The 22,238-nt window shown below is 40.3% G+C and overlaps 1 protein-coding gene across 1 annotated transcript; it reads left to right on the top strand.

Moving 5' to 3' along the window:
- Nucleotides 1-5,128: 5,128 nt before the first annotated feature.
- Nucleotides 5,129-21,665, top strand: NKAP (NFKB activating protein). Its single transcript, XM_055563545.1, has 9 exons — nucleotides 5,129-5,730; nucleotides 8,336-8,416; nucleotides 10,398-10,468; nucleotides 10,775-10,915; nucleotides 12,665-12,728; nucleotides 14,118-14,227; nucleotides 14,326-14,401; nucleotides 15,458-15,607; nucleotides 20,616-21,665. The coding sequence occupies exons 1-9, from the start codon at nucleotides 5,345-5,347 to the stop codon at nucleotides 20,788-20,790; spliced, it is 1,254 nt and encodes a 417-aa protein (XP_055419520.1). The 5' UTR covers nucleotides 5,129-5,344; the 3' UTR covers nucleotides 20,791-21,665.
- The last annotated feature ends 573 nt before the right edge of the window (nucleotides 21,666-22,238 follow it).

The following is a 22,238-nucleotide window of genomic DNA, read 5'->3' as shown; positions in this document are numbered from 1 at the left end:
TCTAATGCCTCTTTGCAAGTATGAATAGGGGGCTCAGAAGAATTAGGGATAAGTGTGGCAGGGTTTAGAGTAGGACAGCATTCAAAGGAAAACTCAGGAGATTCGACAAGGGTGACATGAATTAGTTGAATGCCTGAAGGAGATAGAAGGGTCATGGATTTGTGAGAAAGTAAGTCCTTAAAGTCATCTGGTGAACGAATGACAGTGGGTGCTCCAAAAGTAAGTTTTTTACTTTCCTGAGCAAGGAGTGCAGCTGCTGCCAGAGCATGTAGGCAGGCTGGCCATCCTTGAATTGTGGTATCTAATTGCTTTGACAGATGAGCAACAGGGGTGAAGGAGGGCCCTGATTTTTTCCCAAAACTCCTAGGGCAATTTTGTTTCTCTCAGTAGTGTAGAGTATAAAGGGGCGAGAAAGGTCAGGAAGTGTTAGAGCTGGAGCTGAGAGAATGGCTTGCTTAAGGTTGTTAAAGCCTGAACATATATTTGATTTTAGCTCTAGGGGTTCTGAAAGATCTCCTCGGCTTGATATAGGGGTTGTGCCAAGAGGGCCAAATTAGGAATCCAGAGGCATAGATATCCAGCTAACCCCAAGAAGGACTGGATCTCTGTTTCTGATGTAGGGAGTAGTAGGGTGGATATAAGGGACTTTCTATTGGTAGTAATATATCTTTTTGTTGGTGTTAAAAGGACTCTGAGATAGCTGACTCTAGAAAGAGAGAGCTGAACCTTGATGGGAGATACTCGATAGCCTCGATCAGCTAGAAAATTAAGGAATTGTAGAGTGTGTTGTTGAGAATATGTAAGCAAAGGATTACAAAGGAGGAGATCATCCACATACTGGAGGGCAGTACTTGGAGTAAGGTCAAGAGAGATTAGGTCTGATGCTCGAGCTTGGCCAAAGAAATGAGGGCTATCACGAAAGCCTGTGGGAGGACTGTCCATGTCAGCTGTTGGTAGCGATGATTGTCTGGATCAGTCCAGGTAAAGGCAAAGAGGTCTTGAAAGTCTGGGTGTAAAGGAATAGTAAAGAAGGCATCTTTGAGGTCTAAAACAGTGAAGTGGGTAGTGGAAGAGGGAATGAGAAAAAGAAGAGTATAGGGATTTGGAACTACTGGGTGTATGGGGATAATAGCCGCAATGATAAGTCTCAGGTCCTGGACCAGGCAATAGGAGCCATTTGGCTTTTTGACACATAGGATAGGGGTGTTATAGGGAGAGTGAGTTGGGTGCAAGAGGCCCAGACGTAGGAGTTTAGTGACGATAGGCTTTAACCCTTGTTGATGTTTTTCGGAGATGGGGTATTGTGGTTGATTGGGGAATTTAGAGTGGTCTTTGAGATGGATATGAATTGGAGCATGGTGAGAGGCAACAGATGAGTTGTCTGTATCCCAAACTATGGTGTTTATGGACGAGGAGGGCAATGGGGTAGGGGAAGAGGAGGTGGGGTTAAGAAGCAGTAGCCAGGCTAGATCAGAGGGTGGACTTGGGATAGTAATAGAGGCTTTGAATTTTGAGAGAAGGTCTCTCCCAAGAATAGGAGTGGGGCATTTTGGGAGTATGAGAAAAGAATGGGATAATAGGGTATCTTGAAGTGTGCAAGGTAGAGGCTCGGTTATTCATAGTGTAGATATTAAACCATCAACCCCCATAACAGAGACCTGAGAGATCTTGGTTTTTCCAGATTAGGCAGACATAGCAGTGTAAGTGGCCCCTGTGTCAATGAGAAAGGAGATTGGCTTACCTGCCACAGTAAGAGTTACCCTGGGCTTCGTAGAGGTAATGAGAGTCAGGACCTGGAGCCCTGGGCACCTTCAGTCTTCAGTGGCGAGTCCGAGGAGGCTGGGCAGAGCTGGGTCGGAGGACTCCTGCTCAGGACCAGGAGGGGAGGTCCAGGTCCCTGGAGGGGGATTTGGGCAGTCAACCTTCCAATGTTCCTTTATGCCACAGCTGGGACATGGACCTGGAGGGGGCCTTGGCTTTAGGCATAGGCGGGCCCAGTGGCCTTCTTTGCTGCATTTGATGCAGGGCCCAGGTGGCTTCCTTTCTTTGTTGGTTGATGGAGGCTTGGAGCCATGTAGGGCAGTGGCTAAAAGGTGGTATTTGGCCTGATCTCATTGGGCCTTCTCTAGTTTTGCCTGTTCTTCCTGGTCATTGAAAATCTTAAAGGCTAAATTTAAAAGGTCTCGAGGGATTTCAGGGCCTTTTTCTACCTTTTTCAGTTTCTTTAGGATATCTGGGGATGACTGGGAGATTAAATGGGTGCTAAGGACAATGGTGTCCTCTGCTGAAGTGGGATCTAATTTTGTATATTTGTGTAGCACTTCCTTTAACCTGGCTAGAAATTGTGCTGGGTTTTCATCTAGTCTTTGAGTTCTTTCCCGGAGCTTATCAAAGTTGACGGCCTTATGCCTTGCCTCTTGAAGACCCACAATGAGGCAAGTAATCATATGATTATGGGCTGCTTGTCCAGGTCTCCCTGCCTGATAATCCCAGTTGGGATCATCTCGGGGGACAGCCGTTGCCCCTACAGGCTTAGTGTCATCTGTCCTGTGTATCTCATCAGCATGCGCTTGAGAGACTTGCCATACTAGTTCCTTCTCTTCTGGGAGAAGAGTTGAGGAAAGTATGATGTAAATATCATGCCAGGTTAAGTCATAAGACTGGGTAAGATACTTGAATTCTTTTAGATAATTATCAGGGTCTGAGGAGAAGGAGCCAAGATACTTTTCAATCTGAGATAGATAAGTGAGGGAAAATGGGATATGAACCCGAACAATGCCTTCTGCCCCAGCTACTTCCCCTAAAGGGAGCAATGGATCAGGGGAAGCAGTGGGGTCCTGTGGTGAAGTTTCCTGTTTTAAAGTTGTTCAGGACCAGTACGGGAGGGGATCTAGGGAGGCTGAGGTAAAGCCTTGTGACCTTCAGGGTAGAGGTTGGGGCTGAGGTCTCAGAGCTTATCTCAGGCACAAGCTGGGGAGGGGGATTGGGAGCTGCTGTGGTGGAGGCCTGCGCTTGAGAAGGAGGGAGGGAGGAGGGGACGTAAGGTGGAGGTTGTGGAACTGGATCTGGAGCTGCTGCAAGGGGACTGGGAGTGCTAGAGGGTGGGCTGTGGTCGGAAGGGTTGAAGGAAGAAGAAGAAAAGTCTGAACAGGGATCAGAAGACATTGTATTAGGAGGATGTGGCCCAGAGTGGGCCAAGAGTATTTGAGAAGTATAACAGGATTCACAGAGAGAGGATCAAGAGTGGAGAGCTAAGAAAACCTGAACATAAGGGGTTTCTAACCACTTGCCTTTGCGGAGGCAGAAGTTATCGAGGTCCCATAGAGTATTATAATCAAGAGTCCATTTTCTGGCCACTGGGACCTGTTATCAAGTCTGTATTGTGGCCAGACAGTGTTAGAATAGTAAATAAGTCTTTTTGGTCTGATCTCCTCTTGGAAGCCCAAAGGTTTTAGGTTTCAGAGAAAGCATCCTAGAGGAGTAGATTTTGAGGGCTGGGATTGAGAATTTCCCATTGCGGCTGAATAGGGAGGTTAGACAAGGGCGAGAGAAAGCGAGGAGAAAGGTCCCAGAGAAAAGGCATCCCTGTACTCAGGACTTTCTCAGAGAGTAATAATAGTCTGCTTTGAAATGGGTGCCCCCTATTTCAAAGTCAGATGGGGCACAAGGCCAAGGGCCCGAGGGCTGTGGGGATCCTCCCGCCTAGTGCTAGGACTTGGAAATGAGGCGAGAGACACAGGATCCAAGAGAATGGGATTTCACTCACCCTTGTAACTGACGGATGAAATGTGGGCCAGTGTGTGGATGTCAGTCCAGCAAGGCAAGTGGAAAGTCCCATTCCTGAGCTCGCCTCAGTTTCTTGGCAAGGTCCGAGGGAGGGGACCACCGGAGGTGGGCTCATGAGAGGAGCCCACCCGGCTGCGTTGGATCTTCCCTCCCGGGTTTCGGCACCAGAATGTAAGGCGAGTGCAGAGGAAAAGAGAGCGAGCCAGGCAGTCAGGCAAGAAAAGGGAAATTTTATTAGAGGGAAAAGAGAGGATGACTGGCCCTTAAGGAGAACCAGCGTCCTCCCTTTCTGATGGAATCTTTCTTATACCCCACCAATGAAAAATTCTCTGAAGGGATGGTCATGTAGCCAGAGGTCTGGAATCTGGTGGTCTCCCAGCTTTGTGAAGATAGGTACCAGTGCGATAACAGAATGCCATTTGGGCAATTTGGTCAGTCTCAAGGATCACTGTGATTTATTATTTGCTTGCGAGGTCAACATAACGAGCCATCTTATCAGTGAGACCCCCATGTGGACTCTATCACCTTGATTCATGGACCTAACATTCCAGGTTCCTACGCAATATTGTTCTTTACAGCATCTGACTTTACTTCCATCACCAGTCACATCCACAACTGGGTGCTGTTTTTGCTTTGGCTCTGTCTCTTCATTCTTTCTGGAGTTATTTCTCCACTGATCTCTAGTAGCATATTGGGCACCTACCGACCTGGGGAGTTCATCTTTCAGTGTCCTCCTATCTTTTTGCCTTATCATGCTGTTCATGTGGTTCTAAAGGCAAGAATACTGAAGTGGTTTGCCAGTCCCTTTTCCAGTGGACAACGTTTTGTCAATTTAGATAAATCCCCTTTAATTTGCTTGGAACTGGAAAAAAAAAAAAAGAACAACTGTGTGTTTGTGCCTTCTAAGTCACTTCAGTCGTTTCCGACTTTTTGCGACACTATGGGCTGTAGCACGCCAGGTTCCTCTGTCCGTGGCATTCTCCAGGCAAGAATACTGGTGTGGGTTGCCATGCCCTCCTCCAGGGTATCTTCCTGACCCAGGGATGGAACCCACGTCTCTTATGTCTCCTGCACTGGCAGGTGGATCCTTTACTACTAGCGCCGCCTGGGAACTTATACTTACATGCATACATACATAGACATACAATTGTTTATTTACTTACTTAGTTACACAGTACTTATTGTTCATACAGCTGTTTAGTGACACGTGTCCTCTGGTCTGTCGTCCTTCCCTTTAGGTCTTTCAAGTCAACGATGAAAAAAGTACAGTCTCATGTAGAGCTTAGAATTGAGCAGCCTTATTCGGAACCCGAAGGATGAGGGAACCTTGTTGCCCCACCGGCTTCCTTACACGTGTACACACATCCCGTCCCTGAGTCAGTAGGACCGCCTAGGTCTGGGGAAGGAATTTGCCGACGTACCCGGAACTGTTTCCAAGGTTTCCTCGGGTTCTGGCGGTGATACGGCTGCCGGTCCTGGGAGCCAAGGCAACGGAGAATTTTTCCAGGCTCGCGCGAGCGCCCCCTTCACCCACGGATTCAGGGACCCAGCAATAGCGATGGCTCCGGTGTCTGGCTCCCGCAGCCCGGAGTGGGAGGCCTCGAGCTCCGGGGGGAAGCGTCGCAGTTCTTCGAAGAGCCCTAAGCCTAGCAAATCCTCTCGCTCCCCGCGCGGCCGCCGCTCGCGCTCGCGCTCTTGCTCTCGGTCCGGGGACCGGAATGGCCTCAGCCATCAGCTGAGTGGCTCCAGCCAAGGCTCCCGAAACCAGTCCTACCGTTCGCGCTCGCGGTCCCGCTCTCGAGAGCGGCCCTCCGCACCGCGCGGCGCCCCTTTCGTTTCTGCCTCCTCGTCCGCCTATTATGGCGGCTACTCACGCCCCTACGGGAGCGACAAGCCGTGGCCTAGCCTCCTGGACAAGGAGAGAGAAGAGAGCTTGCGGCAGAAGTGAGTGAGACAAACGCACTTTCTTTAGCAAGCCCACCAGCCTTTACAGTCCGATTTATCGTTCATTCCGCACCCGACTGTTCGCATTTCGCTCTCTCTCCCTGACTTGGCGCGCGTTTTCATCCCTTCCTTCAGTCCACCCACGATGACGCCTTATTCATCCCTTTCCATCGTTAGGTTTTTCGCTCATCCTCCGGCCCCTTCATCTAATGCCTTGGTCTCCCTCCCGCTACCCCTTCCAGCCTCCTGGCTTGTTGCGGGCATGGTCAAGAGACTCGGACCTGCCGGAATTACAGCATTTACTTGGTTGTGTCGTTGTCTTTAGTGATCACGTTTTCATTCCCCAGTAGACTGAGCCCTTGGAAGAGCCCAGATTATTGATCACAAAATTTACAGTGCGGAGCACTTTGTAGGTGCGCAGCCATTGCTTGTTGAATGATCAAACAGGTTTGAGACAATAGGATAAGTGAGTGGAGTTGTTTTGTAGTGACTTGGGAAAGGCTGAGATACAAGGTTTAAATTGGAGGGGAGGAGAACCTCTGAAACAAGATGTTTGACTAAATGTAGGAAACAAGGATCTGCTAAACTGTAAGGTTGGACTACATTAAGAAAGATCTTAAGCGGTCTCAATCTTGACCATGAAAAATGAGGTCAGATTGACATCAGATCTCCTTTAATGACAGTGAGTATTGGAGAGGAAAATGAATAGTTTAAGGAGAAAGGAAAAGAATTATAATTACTGTTTTGTAAGCTTTAATTTTTTTACTTAAAAAAATCGAAGTATAGTAGATACACAGTGTTTTTAAGTTACCGGTGTACAATAATATAGTGATTCACTATTTTTAAAGGTTATACTTCATTTATAGCAGTTATGTGCTTTGTAATTCTTAATATCTAATGCTTATTGAGTGTTAAATTGTGTGTCAGGCACTGTACTGATCATACTGTATGTGTTTAAAAATACAAGAAATTAAAAAGTGTAACAGGCATTGAGGGGCAGGTTAAGGTTTCAACAATTGGGAGATAGCTTGAGTCTTTTTCTTCCAAAAGTGGGAAGCACTAAAGTCTAGTGATTAAGAGGACAGGCTCCAGAATCAGACTGCCTGAGTCTGAAGCCCTCCTTTGTTACTTAATACTTGTGTGACCTTGGGCAAGTTACTTAACCTCTCTTAGTTTCATTTCTTCACCATGTAAAAGGGAAAAATTAGTACAAAAGCTTTTTAGAGATGTAATGATTTAGTGCCTGGAACACAATAAATTGCCCTTAAGTGTTAGCTGTTAGTATTTTGTGCATGGAAACAAAAACAGTAAAAACAGTCCTAAGATAGATTGGAGACTGACTTCTCCAAATTAAAATTTCCAGAAAGTTACCCCCAGGCTGTGTCCATCAAAAAGCATCCAGTTTCCATACTAGACATTCCTCACCAAAAGATGTCAGAATTCCTTGGATGAAATTTGCATTTGTACATTTAGAGGATAAATAATTTTAAAGTATCCACGAAGTTGGGTGGCAGGAGGGATAAGAACTTTACTGCTTGGTCTTTTTAGCCTGTCAAGCATTCTTCATCCTGTATGTATGTATTCAAAGTTTAGCTATAAGTATGTCCTCTATTAAATTTTATGTTACTTCAAGTAGGAAACCTGAGTCTAACTCTGCACAATTATACCTTTTCCCCTGAATAAGGAAGAAAAAAATAATTTGTTTTAAAAAATCAAAAAGGATTTTATTTCTTTAATAAGGTTCTTTTTTTAAACAAGTGGAGTCACAGCAGCTGAAGTTTGAAGAAGTAAACCTTAGTTTTTGTTGTGTATTGTTTGTGTGTTTATAAGGAATATCAAAAATTAAGAGAAGAAATCACAAATATAAAATAATTTTGTCTTCCAAGGATAGATAGAGAATTTACTCCTTTTTGAAAAAATAATTAGGGGAAAAACAAAAAACAAACGCTATATCTCATTAAGTAAAGTTTTGTCAAAACTTTTCTTTTACTTTCAGAGGTCCCTTTATTTTCTACTTCTAATGCTTCATTTGTATTTTCTTCATTAATTCCTGACTTTTTAAAACGAAGGTTTGACCTTGTCAGAAGTAGAGAATTCTCTTTACTTTCATAAGGATACATAAACAAATGAAGTTATTTCCAAATGTAAGACCATTTTTGTCACATATTGCAGAAGATGAAATGAGCAATTGGGAGCTGTGTGATGCATGTACTGGAAATGACACACTGGACCGCCTCCCAGGCTGAATCTCTGGCCAGGCCTATCGGGCTGTCTGTAGTTTGTACTATTTGATAGAACATCAGGTACATCAGAACATTAGATCCTAATATTGAGTTAGATCCTAATGTTGAGTTTACTTTAAAAAAAAAATTTGGCCACCTCTTGTGGCATGCAGGATCTTAGTACCTGAACCAGGGATCAAATCTGTATCACCTGCAGTGGTAGTACAGTGTCTTAACCACTGGACTGGCAGGGAAGTTCTTGAGTTTAAACCAAGTTGTTATTAGTTTAAAGTTTAAAATGTAGAGGGAAAACAGGACTTAACTGGACCCCTTTGAATCTTATAATACATTTAGGAAACAGTTTACCTGCCTATCTCTTCTAGGAGACTAAGTGAGAGAGAGAGGATTGGAGAATTGGGAGCTCCTGAAGTGTGGGGACTTTCTCCAAAGAATCCAGAACCAGAGTAAGTGATTAAAAAATGCATCTTTTATATGGCAGAAACCAACACAATATTGTAAAGCAATTATCCTTCAATTAATAAAAATAAAATTTAAATATATATATATATTTTTTAAATGCAACATTTGTTTAAATCCAGAGTCTATGGTCAAAATTTTTGTTAAGTGAAGAACTTTAACTACAGCTCTTTTTTTCCCTCTTTCTTGTTATTTATGCTATTCTGTGCCTTGAGTTTTAAAAACATTAAACATACCTTAGGATTAAAACATGCTCCTAGTGGATTTTAGCATGCTAATTGTTCTCTTTGAATTGTAATTCATGGGATGCTAATTTCCTATTCATAGAAGGGTTCAGTGTTGAAACAAACACATTTATATTATTTTGAATTATTTTTTCTCAATCCAATAACTGATTAAATGTCAGACATTAACATTACAAAAAGTTTTTAAAAATGAATATACTGAGTCTGTTTAGTTTCCTGTATTCAGTATTATTAAAGGCTTAATGCTTTTTCCTTTTCCTTATTTTTTTTTTCCTCTGTGCTGTTGTTCAGTCATGTCCAACTCTTTGCGACCCTATGGACTGCGGCTTTTCTCTCTTTGGTGCCATTCAGAAGCTGCATCTACCCTTTGCTCTATTTCTGTGTTTTCTTTAGAGTTGAGACAAGGTGCTTGACAGGTAAACCTGTAATTTGCGACAGGGTGATAAAGCATTATTATCTGAAAGTTCTTTTTTCTTCTTAAAAAATTGTTATTTTTTCCCACCCCCTATAATTTTTTGAGATATATTTGACATACAATATTAGTTTCAGGCATGTTATAACATGATGATTCAATATTTGTATATATTGCAAAATGATCACCATAGTAAGTCTAGTTAGCATCCATCACCATATATAGTTATAAAAAGTTTTTTCTTGTGATGGGAACTTCTAAGATTTACTTTCTTATCAACTGTCAGATATGCAATACAGCATTATTAACTGCAGTCGCCATGCTGTGCATCACATCCCCATGGCTTACTTCTTTTATAACTGGAAGTTTGTACTTCTTGATCCCCGCCATGTGTTTTACCCATGCCCTGCCCCCACCTTCTGCGCTCTGGCAACCATCACTCTGTTCTCTGTATCTGTGGTGTGGTGGTTTTTCATTTTTTAGATTTCACATATAAGTGAGATCATGTGTTATCTTTCTCTGTTTGACATTTCATTTAGCAAATGCCCTCACAGGCTGTCCATGTTGTTGAAAATGGCAAGCTTCATTCTTTTTTAAAGATAAATAATATTCTGCTGTGGGGTATGCGTGTGTGCTTCTCATAGTTCCTTTATCCATTCATACATTCATGGATATTTGGTTGTTTTAACATTTTGGCTATTGTAAGTAATGCTGCAGTGAGCATGAGAGTCCAGATATCTCTTTGAGATATTGATTTCAGTTCCGTCAGATATATATCCAGAAATGAGATTGTTAGGTGATATGGAAGTTCAATTTTTAATTTCTTGAAGAACTTCCATTCTGGATTCTATAATAGCTGTACCATTTTATATTCTCACTAACAGAGTGTAAGTGTTCCCTCTTTTCCATATCCTCAGCAACAGTTGTTATCTTTTGTCTTTTTGATAGCATTCATCCAAACAAGTGTGAAGTGATATCTCATTGTGGTTTTGATTTGCATTTCCCCAATGATTAATGATGTTGAACATCTCTTCATTACCTATTGGCCATCTGTGTGTCTTCTTTGAAAAAATGTCTATTCAGATCCTCTGCCTATTTGTAAAATCACATTATTTTTTGGGTTTTGGGTTTTTTTTTTTTTAATATTAATCTCTTCTCGGATATGATTTGCAAATGGTGTCTCTCATTCAGTCCATGCTGCAGTCCCCGGGGTTGCAAAGAGTCAGACACAACTGAGTGACTGAACAACAACATTCAGTAGGTTGCCTTTAACACTCTTCTGATTCTTATTACCATTTTCTTTAAATTCAGCTCTGATGAACATACACCAGTAGAGGATGAAGAGCCAAAGAAAAGCACCAGTTCAGCTTCTACTTCAGAAGGTATTTTTTTAATTGAGAGCTTTTTTATTGAGAAATTTTTTAAAATACATTTATAAATAGTTGAACATTAGACTTTACTTTTACTCAAATTGCCTGTCATCATTTCCTTTTCAGTATTTCAAATACAATAAAATTGATACTCAGAAATACTTCTGATACTTGTATGTGTGTGGCTGAGTCCCTTCACTGTCCCCTGAAACTATCACAGCATTGTCAGTCGGCTATAGCCCAGTACAAAATAAGTTTTTAGAAAAAATTTAAAAAGAAATACTTCTTTAGAAGTAAGTGTATTTGTTTTTTATGTAGAAGAAAAGAAGAAGAAGAAGAAGTCTAGTCATTCAAAAGAAAGATCCAAGAAAAGGAGGAAGAAAAAATCATCTAAAAGAAAACACAAGAAGTATTCTGATGATAGTGACAGCGACTCTGATTCTGACACAGACTCCAGTGGTAAGAAAGCCAATATCATTCTGCCCGCCTTGCTTCAAAACTAGTTTTACTTCTTAAAGTTCATTTTACTTGTATTTATTTTTGGCTGTGCTGGATCTTCGTTCCTACGTGGGGGCTTTCTCTAGTTGTGGCAGGCGGAGGCTATTGTTCATTGTGATACACAGGCTTCTCATCGCAGTGGCTTCTCTTGTGGAGCTCAGGCTGTAGAGCGTGCAGGCTCAGTGGTTGTGGCGCATGGACTTAGTTATTCCCCGGCACGTGGGATTTTCCCGGACCAGGGATTGAACTTTTTCCCCCTACATTGGCAGGCGGATTCTTAACCACTGGACCACCAAGGAAGTCCAAAGCTTTTGCTAGAAAAAGGTTCTTTAAAATAATAATAGCCAAGAGTTTTGAACATGCACTGACTTTGTGTCGGGCACCCTGCTAAGTGCTGTTCAATCCACACAATCACTGTCAGACACATCTTAAGAGTTGGGGAGACAGAGGACCCGAGCAGGTTATAAGTACCGCTGGTACCCAAGGTCACACAGTTGGGATTCAGAGCAAAGCGGTGTGACTCCAGAGTGGTTGTGTGTAGCTGCACAAGGCGTGTGGCACCAAACCAAGTTGGGGTCAGTCTTTGAGACATGTGGTGCCAAACCAGGCCATAGGGGGCTGCATCAGCCCAGTGGAGCATCTCTTTTGTGAGGTTCTCACACTCAGCTGTCAGCTTTGTGTGATTTTCAGAGGCACAACATAGGGGACCCTTCAGGCCAGCAGTTGATTTCTAGAAGACACTTCCTGTGGGGCTGCATCACAACAAAGATGTCTTTTAGTGCCTTCCCATGGCTGGTGATTGACAGAGGGTGCCTCCTCTGGGGACACATTTCTGTGGATTTCTCATCACAGGTACTCTGTCACTCTCCTGCAGCGTCCTGTGTGGCCTGAGAGTGACTTTCATCTCCACATATTGCACGTCCTTTCTCCTGACTCTGCCATGTGGTACAGAGTCCGGCTGCCTACAGTGCCAGTCTCTCCTTGCATGTGGCTTGGCCTACTCACTGCATGGATGGACGTGCGTTACTTTTGTAATAAAACTGACTTTAGAAAGAACTAGCTTAAGAGTCACCTTTTCACGGTCAACCATTCCTCACCCACCCTCTCCAAACCAGCCTGATGGTAAGACTCCTCTGTGCGCCCAGAACACCGCCCCCCACTTCCCTGTCACTTGGATTCTACTGACCCCTTTCCCTCTGTCTCCTCCACTAGACTGAGCTCCTGGAAATCATCCCCCCAAACACAAACATCATGAAGACACTCAAACATCCAGAAAAGTGAAGGGAGTAGTGTCATTAATGCCATATAACAGTGCCTGTCACTCAGGTGTACCATTTGTTAGCATTTTGACATGTTTGCTTCAAATATGGATTTTTTTGTTGTTGAGATATTCAAGGTAAATTAAAATATCACACTGCCACCCTAAATATCTTTGTGTACATCTTTAAACAATAAGGACATTTTCCTATCTAATCACAATACTATTATCTCATGCAATCAAGTTAATAATAATACCCTATAGAACCAAATGCTTAGTGCAACTTTAATTTCTATGTTCCTCATTCCTTGCACATTTCCTAAGAATAAATGTTTGAATGAATTAAATCCTCTGTAACAACAAATAGAAGAGTTATAAGGTATTTATCTACTCAAAGGTATTAAGGTTTTAGAGTTAAAAAATTTTTAATTATAATATGCTTTAATTTGCAGATGAAGATACAAAAAGGAGAGCAAAGAAAGCCAAGAAAAAGGAAAAGAAGAAGAAACACAGATCGTCAGTTTTTTTCTTTAATTTTTATTATGGAAAATTTCAAAAATATATACAATTATATAAAATAGTATAATGGACTTCTATGTAACCATCACTCAGCTTGAACAATTATCAACTTATTGACAGTCTCTGCTGTCCACCCCCACTGTTATTTTGAAACCGGTCCCAGATATCATTTCATCCATAAAGCTGCAAGTTTCTCTAAAAGATAGGCATTCTTTAAAAAAAAAAGTACAGTACTACTAATCCACATAAAATATTTAATAATAATTCTTCATTCAGGTCTCAGCAGTTTTTCAAATAGTTTCCTCAAATTAGAATCTAAACAATGTACATGAATTGTGATTGGTTGATAGGTCTTTTCCATCTTTTTAAATAGATAGCTTTCCCTTCCCTTTTTGTTCCTGCAGTTTAGTTGTAGAGGAAACAATATCATTTGCCCTGGAGAGTTTCCTACAGTGTGGATTTTGCTGGTTGTATTCTTACGGTGTCCTTTTAACATGCTTTCTGTCCTTTATATTTCCTGTAGATTGATAGATAGTTAGGTCTAGACACTGATAAGGTTCAGATTTGAGTTTTTGGTAGGAATACTTCATAAGTAGTACTGTGTACTTCCAGCAAGAGGCAGATAATATCTGGTCATCTCTTTTTGTCATATTAACCTGTATCAATAGTCTTTGTTTAGGTCCCTTACTTCATTAGGGATTGCAAAATGATTCTTCATTTATTAGGTAAAATAATTCTATATGAGAAGCCTACCCTCATTAACTATTTGGTTACCCTGAAGTATAGGAAGGGTGGAATAATTGCTTACTTGTTTTATGAGTTTTCAAAATAATGAGTTGAGGTTTTTTGAGGTTTTTATCATCATGAGCCCAAGGATTCAAACATATTTGGTGTATTTTAATCCATTATACTGAAAATTACTGATGTTCAAATTGATAAGAGCTGTTTTCTTAAACTGCTTTATTTCTGCTATCTTTCTACAACATGAAAACTATATTTTATTGTTCCCTTGAAAGTGAAAGTGTTTGTTGCTCAGTCTTATCTGACTCTTTGCGACCCCATGGACTGTAGCCCACCAGGCTTCTCTGTCCATGGAATTCTCCAGGCAAGACTACTGGATTGGGTTGCCATTCCCTTCTCCAGGGGATCGTTCCAACCCAGGAATCAAACCTGGGTCTCCTGCATTGCAGGCAGATTCTTTACTGTCTGAGCCAGCTTATGGTGAAATAAATAAGTTAAATTTTTTAATACAAATTCTTCTCTAACACATTTGAATAAGCTAAGCATCCAAATCATTTCAATCAGTCTTTCATTGCCTTGAAAAAGTAAGATGCCCTTTAGCCTGGGAATATTAAATCAATTTATATCAAATTATAATCAATGCAGGAAGAAATATAAGAAAAAGAAGTCTAAGAAGAGCAGAAAAGATTCCAGCGACTCAAGTTCTAAAGAGTCCCAAGAAGAATTTCTGGAGAATCCCTGGAAGGATCGATCAAGTAGGTTCTTCTGATAGAGTTTGACTTCAGAACAGATAAAACACTGAATTAACTGATGAGTCAAAATGTGAATATGTTTCTGAATATCTTTCCTACAGAGCCTGAAGAACCCTCAGATTTGATTGGCCCAGAAGCTCCCAAAACACTTGCCTCTCAAGATGATAAACCTCTAAAGTAAGAGCATGTTTATAATCTCTAAAGTGCCTTCCCAAGAGTATGGTCCTAACTTACTCTTCCAAGTATATCTTTCACTACTCCCTTATTTAGACCCAAAGTTTCTGTGCACTTTCACCTTCTTCCTCCAACATGCCTTCCCTTCTTTTCCCAGTCCTGGTTTCTTCATTAACCCCAATTCCTTCCTGTTAAAATCCTAACATTTCTCAAAGCCCTTTTCAAAAGGAGGGGCATGTGCTGATTCCCAATACCTTCCCTCCACAGGTAGGTGTGATTCCTACCCCTCTTTAATTATTTAGTACTCACAGCATTTTCTTTTGTGCATTGTAATATATATTCTACATTGTATTAGTGTTATATCCTTATTAATATATAAATTCCACAAGGACAGAGATTATTTTTACTGTATATTATAAGCTTTGAGTTTAATAGATATGAAGAATTTAGTGAATTGAATGAAGGGGTGGTAGTTTTTGTTTTTTGTTTAAAAAATTTTTTTCTTCAAGTGTACTAGGTCTTGGTTGTGGGATTTGGGGTTTAGTTCCCTGACCAGGGATCGAACCCAGGCCCCCTGCACTGGGAACATGGAGTCTTAGCTACTGGACCACCAGGGAAGTCCCAGGATGGTAGTTTTCAAAGTCCCCTTGAATGAAAGTAAATTGAGAACTGTTACTGTATAGCATTATTATTGGCCGTAAGTCTAAAAAATATGTTAATTTGAGATACATTATTTCTCTACTTTGTATTTAAAGGGAAAGGGAATTCACTGGAGGCAGAAGCAATAAAGACAACAGCTGTAGGGAAAATTGATCCATAATTGTAAACCATGAATATATGCTCACTAACATCAGTCCTTTTATTCTTCCAAAGTATCTCTGCATTTCTGGGTTAGTAATATAGGTCACAGTGCAGTGTTCCCTAATTAAATTAAGGTAATTTACATTAGGCTTCCCAGCATGCTGCCCAGTAACTGTTATTCCTACTGTTTTCTGAGAGAAATGATTTTTGTGCTTTCTTTTATAATGAACCTTTTCTTAATTCTATATTACTTTGTAGCTATGGCCATGCTTTGTTACCCGGTGAAGGTGCAGCTATGGCTGAATATGTAAAAGCTGGAAAACGTATCCCACGAAGAGGTGAAATTGGCTTGACAAGTGAAGAAATTGCATCATTTGAATGTTCAGGTTATGTAATGAGTGGTAGCAGGTATGTTCATTAAGTGCCCATTTCTAATGAAAAGTAGAGTATAAATGTTGGTTTTTTATTGGTTTTATTGGTATAAATATAGTTGTCTAAAATTCCAGGTAGGTATGCAACTCAGTTGTATCTCCAGCGTCAAAGAATTAGTCTTTGCAGTGTCGTTTTCTCATTCATAGTTTGATACAGATAGTTTATTTTCTGGAGGAGATAGTTAAATTTGGTTACTTATCAGTGCCCCATGAGCAATGTGGCATTCTTGTAGTTAAAAAAGCATTTTCATAAGACAGTAAAAGTTTCTGAGTTTGCCTGTAGTTCTCTGTGGAGAACGTGGACTCTCTAGTCCTCTGGATACTGAGAATGAAGAGTGAAAAAGGATATGACAGAGGTCAGTTTCAGTGTGAGAAAAGGAATATAAAATGGGGAAGAAAAAGCAAAATACCAGGAAGAACAAGGAGAGTGAACTAATAGGGTTTCAATACCAAGATCAAGCTGAATTTTAAAACTTCATAAACTTTTAAAAGTGGGCAAATATTTGCAGGACCCCTGAAGCATCTTCAGAATCTTGGAATTCTGAGGACTGACATTTGAAAACATTATATCTAAGAACCAATAAGACAAGAAAAAGAAATGAGAGGCACAAGAATTAGAACAAAGGATGTAACACTGTCACTTTTTGTGAGTGATAGAAAATCCTAAGAAATCCTCAGATGAATTATAAATAACAGGAATGTTTAACAAATGGTTAGATATAAAGTTAATACACAAAAATCAATTGCATTTCTGTGTACCAGCAACAAACAACTAGAAAATATAATTAAATGAAAGGAAAACATTTATAATAGTATCATCAGAGAATATGAAGGACTTAGGAGTAAATCTTAACAAAAGAAGTCTAAGATCTTTATAGGAAAAACTATAAAACACTGAGACATTTAAGAAGACCTAAATAAATGGAGAGATACCATGTTCATGAATAGGAAGGCAATACTGAGTTATCAGTTCTTGCAAAATTAAAATGTTAGACTAAAGGGCCAAGAGTAGCCATCTCATTTCTGAAGAAGAGCAGGAAGATGATTTTTCTTACTGATATGAGGGCTTATTATGAAGCTTGCAGCACTTCACTTCACAAAGAGTGGGGAAACAAATGAACTGTTCAGTGGAATGAAATAGAGAGCCTGGTAGAGTTAATGCATATATGGAACTTCATTACATGAAAGAGCTGCTTTCTCCAATCAGTGGGGAAAGAAGGAACTAGGCAGTAAATGGAGCAGGAAGAAAGTGGTCACCTGTATGGAGAAAAATGAAAGTAGAACCCTTTATCACTATATTTAAAAGTCAGTGCAGCTAGATTATGGACTTAAACGTCAAAAACAACTTCATTACTCTTAGTATAGAATATGAACAGATATCTATTAGATCTTGGGGTGGGGAAGTATTTCTTAAAGAAGACCAAAAAATGCACCAACCACACAATAATATATTGATAACTTTACCTGAGATAAAAGCAACAACTTTTGTTCATCAGAACATCTTAAAATAAGTGAAAAGACAAGTTCCAAGCTGGGATAAGATCTTGTAATACACACAACTGATAAAGAGTCAATACTGAGAGTATTTAAAGAATTTCTGTAAACAAAAGGAAAGTGAGAAAATTACACAAACAGGCATTTGTCAGAAGAAAAAAATATATGGCTACACATAAAAAGATGTTCATGATCTTGATCAGATCATGAACTCCTTATTGCCAAATTCAGACTTAAATTGAAGAAAGTAGGGAAAACCACTAGACCATTCAGGTATGACCTAAATCAAATCCCTTATGACTATACAGTGGAAATGAGAAATAGATTTAAGGGACTAGATCTGATAGACAGAGTGCCTGATGAACTATGGACGGAGGTTTGTGACATTGTACAGGAGACAGGAAACAAGACCATCCCCAAGAAAAAGAAATGCAAAAAAGCAAAATGGCTGTCTGAGGAGGCCTTAAAAATAGCTGTGAAAAGAAGAGAAGTGAAAAGCAAAGGAGAAAAGGAAAGATATACCCATTTGAATGCAGAGTTCCAAAGAATAGCAAGGAGAGATAAGAAAGCCTTCCTCAGTGATCAGTGCAAAGAAATAGAGGGAAACAATAGGATGGGAAAGACTAGAGATCTCTTCAAGAAAATTAGGGATACCAAGGGAACATTTCATGCAAAGATGGGCTCCATAAAGGACAGAAATGGTATGGACCTAACAGAAGCAGAAGATATTAAGAAGAGGTGGCAAGAATACACAGAAGAACTGTACAAAAAAGATCTTCATGACCCAGATTATCAAGATGGTCTGATCGCTCACACTCATCTAGAGCCAGACATCCTGGAATGTGAAGTCCAGTGGGCCTTATAAAGCATCACTACGAACAAAGCTAGTGGAGGTGATGGAATTCCAGTTGAGCCATTTCAAATCCTAAAAGATGGTGCTGTGAACGTGCTGCACTCAATATGCCAGCAAATTTGGAAAACTCAGTAGTGGCCACAGGACTGGAAAAGGTCAGTTTTCATTCCAATCCCAAAGAAAGGCAATGCCAAAGAATGCTCAAACTACCGCACAGTTACACTCATCTCACACACTAGTAAAGTAATGCTCAAAATTCTCCAAGCCAGGGCTCAGCAATACATGAACCATGAACTTCCAGATGTTCAAGCTGGTTTTAGAAAAGGCAGAGGAACCAGAGATCAAATTGCCAACATCCTCTGTATCATCGAAAAAGCAGGAGAGTTCCAGAAAAACATCTATTTCTGCTTTATTGACTATGCCAAAGCCTTTGCCTGTGTGGATCACAATAAACTGTGGAAAATTCTGAAGGAGATGGGAATACCAGACCACCTGACCTGCCTCCTGAGAAATCTGTTTGCAGGTCAGGAAGCAACAGTTAGAACTGGACATGGAACAACAGACTGGTTCCAAATAGGAAAAGGAGTACGTCAAGGCTGTATATTGTCACCCTGCTTATTTAACTTATATGCAGAGTACATCATGAGAAATGCTGGGCTGGAGGAAGCACAAGCTGGAATCAAGATTGCCGGGAGAAATATCAATAACCTCAGAGATGCAGATGACACCACCCTTATGGCAGAAAGTGAAGAAGAACTGAAGAACCTCTTGATGAAAGTGAAAGAGGAGAGTGAAAAAGTTGGCTTAAAGCTCAACATTCAGAAAACTAAGATCATGGCATCTGGTCTCATCACTTCATGGGAAATAGATGGGGAAACAGCAGCTGACTTTATTTTTCTGGGCTCCAAAATCACTGCAGATGGTGATTGCAGCCATGAAATTAAAAGATGCTTACTCCTTGGAAGGAAAGTTATGACCAACCTAGACAGTATATTGAAAAGCAGAGACATTATTTTGTCAACGAAGGTCCGTCTAGTCAGGGCTATGGTTTTTCCAGTAGTCATGTATGGATATGAGTTGGACTATAAAGACAGCTGAGCACAGAAGAATTGATGCTTTTGGACTATGGTGTTGGAGAAGACTCTTGAGAGTCCCTTGGACTGCAAGGAGATCCAACCAGTCCATCCTAAAGGAGATCAGTCCTAGGTGTTCATTGGAAGGACTGATGTTGAAGCTGAAACTCAAATACTTTGGCCACCTGATGCAAAGAGCTAACTCATTTGAGACGACCCTGATGCTGGGAAAGATTGAGGGCAGGAGGAGAAGGGGATGACAGAGGATGAGATGATTGGATGGCATCACCAACTCAGTGGACACAGGTTTGGGTAGACTCTGGCAGTTGGTGATGGATAGGAGGCCTGGCATGCTGCAGTCCACGGGGTCACAAAGAGTCTGACATGACTGAGCAACTGAACTGAACTAAACTGAAAAAGATGTTCATAATCATTGGAAATGGAAATCAACTTATGGACATATGGTTTTACACCCATTCAATAGAAGTTCAAAGTTCTAACAACTGCAAGCATTTGGTAGGATGTGGGTCTATAGGATCTCTTAAGTATTGCTAGAGGTGGTATACATTGGTAACAACCATTCTGGAAAACAGTCTGATGTTGTCTTAGAAAGTTGAGCATTCACATAGTTTATGACCCAGCAATTCCATACCTGTGTACCCAAGAGGATCTTTCCCATGTACCAGGAGATGTGTATATGGATGTTTACTACAGCATTATTCATATAGCACTTTCTGTTCCAGATCACTTCCTCTACTCACTGTACCCTGAGCAACCTAAATACATTGTCATCTCCTTGACTCCTTGACCTGCCACTCCCCCACCTTCACACTAACCTGAAATGAGTCTCCCCTCTTCACCTTACTCAGTTTGCTCTGTTTTTCTAGGCATAGTTCAAGCTTCATCTGTAATTGATTGTGTAGGTTTGCGTACATACACATAAAAGCAGCAGGTTTTCTTGAAGTTTTCCTTCTAAATAAGCAGACCTTTTGAAGACGATCTAAGAGTTTCCCTCTGCCTCAGAGCCTATGCTTTCCTGATTTGGCCCTTGGGCTAAAATCTCTTCTTTCTTTTCTGTGAACTGCTACTGGATTCTAAGGAAGTTAAATCCACCCACAAAACATCCAAAGATTCAGTTGTAGATTTAAACCTAGTTCTTTTGATTATAGGATAAATTAGAACTCTGAAGAAGTTCTACCAGCTAGATGACAACTTAAATCTTATCTGTCCTACTATCAAGTCTGCATACCACTTAGGAAGTTTAATAATTTGCCTGTTTGCTTGTCTTACTGGAAACAACAGAACTAGACTTATGCCCTTAGAATTTGAAATTAATAACTTCACTCTATTGACAGAACCTCAGAGATCATTATTTACTTACTAGAAATTAATCAAAGGACAAGTCAGTGGGTAAAATGAATGATCCTTGGAAAATCTAACCCATTAGAGAAAGTTTCTATTTGTCAGCATTTTAAATTGACCACTGTGTATTAGGAAAGGATTAGTGAGGAAGCACTATGAGAATAACTACTGAGAAATTAAGCCAAAAATACAATTATCTCCAGGCATCGCCGAATGGAAGCTGTGCGTCTGCGAAAAGAGAACCAGATCTATAGTGCTGATGAGAAGAGAGCCCTTGCATCCTTTAACCAAGAAGAGAGACGAAAGAGAGAAAACAAGATCCTGGCCAGTTTTCGGGAGATGGTATACAGAAAAACTAAAGGGAAAGAGGACAAATAAGGATTTTCTGATTGTTCATCAGACGTTTTTAACAACAAAAAAGAAAGTTTGGGTTCCATATATACACACACAAAAAGATTATGATCTGAAAAAGCTTTACAGTGCTACTGTGCCTTCTATTTAATTCTTTCAGTCCTATAAAAAAGCTGCGTATTGATATAACTTTAGCAAGCTCTTTGGGTTATTTTGGATTAACCAAAACTTTCTGGTTTAAAAATCCAAATTATGAGTGAAATTCTACTGTGTTGGGGGAGGAGGCATTGAGAGAGAGTGCTGGTGAAACGAGGAACTGAACTCCTAACGTTATGGGACAGTGCTGCCACGAGTTCTACATGATGCCCACCCCAAGTGAACTTGTGGAAGTTAATCATTCCTCTATGTTGATACAGGAGGCCACCTTTGTTAACAGAAAGAAGGCATGGCTGAAAAAAAGCAAATCTAGAATTTGAAGATTGACTTGTTTATTACAATATGCTGTCTGCTCTGGAAATAATGTATTTTGATTTTAGTCCCTACCTCCACCCCAAAACCAACCAACAGACCAAACAGCAAACTAACCCATAGACTTACTGAATTGAAAATGTGAACATTAAGTTTAAAATTCCTAACAGGTTACTTAAGAATGGCTCTTTCAAATATAAATATTGGGAAGTCTATTGTGTAAATGTAAGTACATTATTTCCATCTGAACTGTGTTTAGATCATTATTTGAACACTGTAAATGAATAGGAATCAATAATAGTCATGCGTTTAATAAGGAAAAATATAATGAATCATTGCTTTAACTTCATTATGTCATAAGGATGAAGATAATGTGATATTAAAAATTTTTAAAGTCTGTACTTCATATAAATGCAGATTTCATTTTAAACATGCTTAAACTTTTCAGTTTCTTTTTTACATCTGTCATTCAGGTTAACTTCTCACTTTATCACTTTTTTATGGCTACTATTGACTTTTGACTTGGGGAAAAATGAAAAATTCTGGGACTATGAGATCATGATCTTTTTCTTCCCTCCTTTTGTTCAAGTTTAGTTGTTAAGACATAGGAGGGAAGCGGGAAGGGGATAGTAGAAGTTTTGGCTGTTTTTGTTAAGGTTGTTTTGAACTGCATTATTATGTGCCTAAGATAAGTATAAATTATCTGAATGATGGGGAATTTCAGACTCTGCTGTTACAAAATGCCCTCCTTATAAGCTAACTTCCCAGATGACTCAGATGGTAAAGAGTCTGCCTGCAATGCAGAAGACCTGGGTTCGATCCCTGGATCAGGAAGATCTTCTGGAGAAGGGAATGGCAGCCCACCCCAGTATTATAATAGTTGAAAGTTTTTTTTTTGAAGTTTTAAAACAAAACAGTGAAAGTATACTTGACATACTTTATTAAAGTATAGATAAAAAGTTTACTACTTAACATATATTCTAGGAAAATGTCTACCTTTAACCCAC

Source organism: Bubalus kerabau, chromosome X (genome assembly GCF_029407905.1).
Source record: "Bubalus kerabau isolate K-KA32 ecotype Philippines breed swamp buffalo chromosome X, PCC_UOA_SB_1v2, whole genome shotgun sequence".
NCBI classification, from domain to species: Eukaryota; Metazoa; Chordata; class Mammalia; order Artiodactyla; family Bovidae; genus Bubalus; species Bubalus kerabau.
This window is presented reverse-complemented; position numbering and strand designations above follow the sequence as displayed.

What these genes read in the sequence shown, in the direction of transcription:
- NKAP (XM_055563545.1), top strand. Translation starts at nt 5,345, where the DNA reads ATGGCTCCGGTGTCTGGCTCCCGCAGCCCGGAGTGGGAGGCCTCGAGC. An exon ending in CCAAAGAATCCAGAACCAGA is followed by an intron (nt 8,417 to 10,397) that starts GTAAGTGATTAA and finishes CTTTAAATTCAG; the next exon opens with CTCTGATGAACATACACCAG. An exon ending in TATGTAATGAGTGGTAGCAG is followed by an intron (nt 15,608 to 20,615) that starts GTATGTTCATTA and finishes AATTATCTCCAG; the next exon opens with GCATCGCCGAATGGAAGCTG.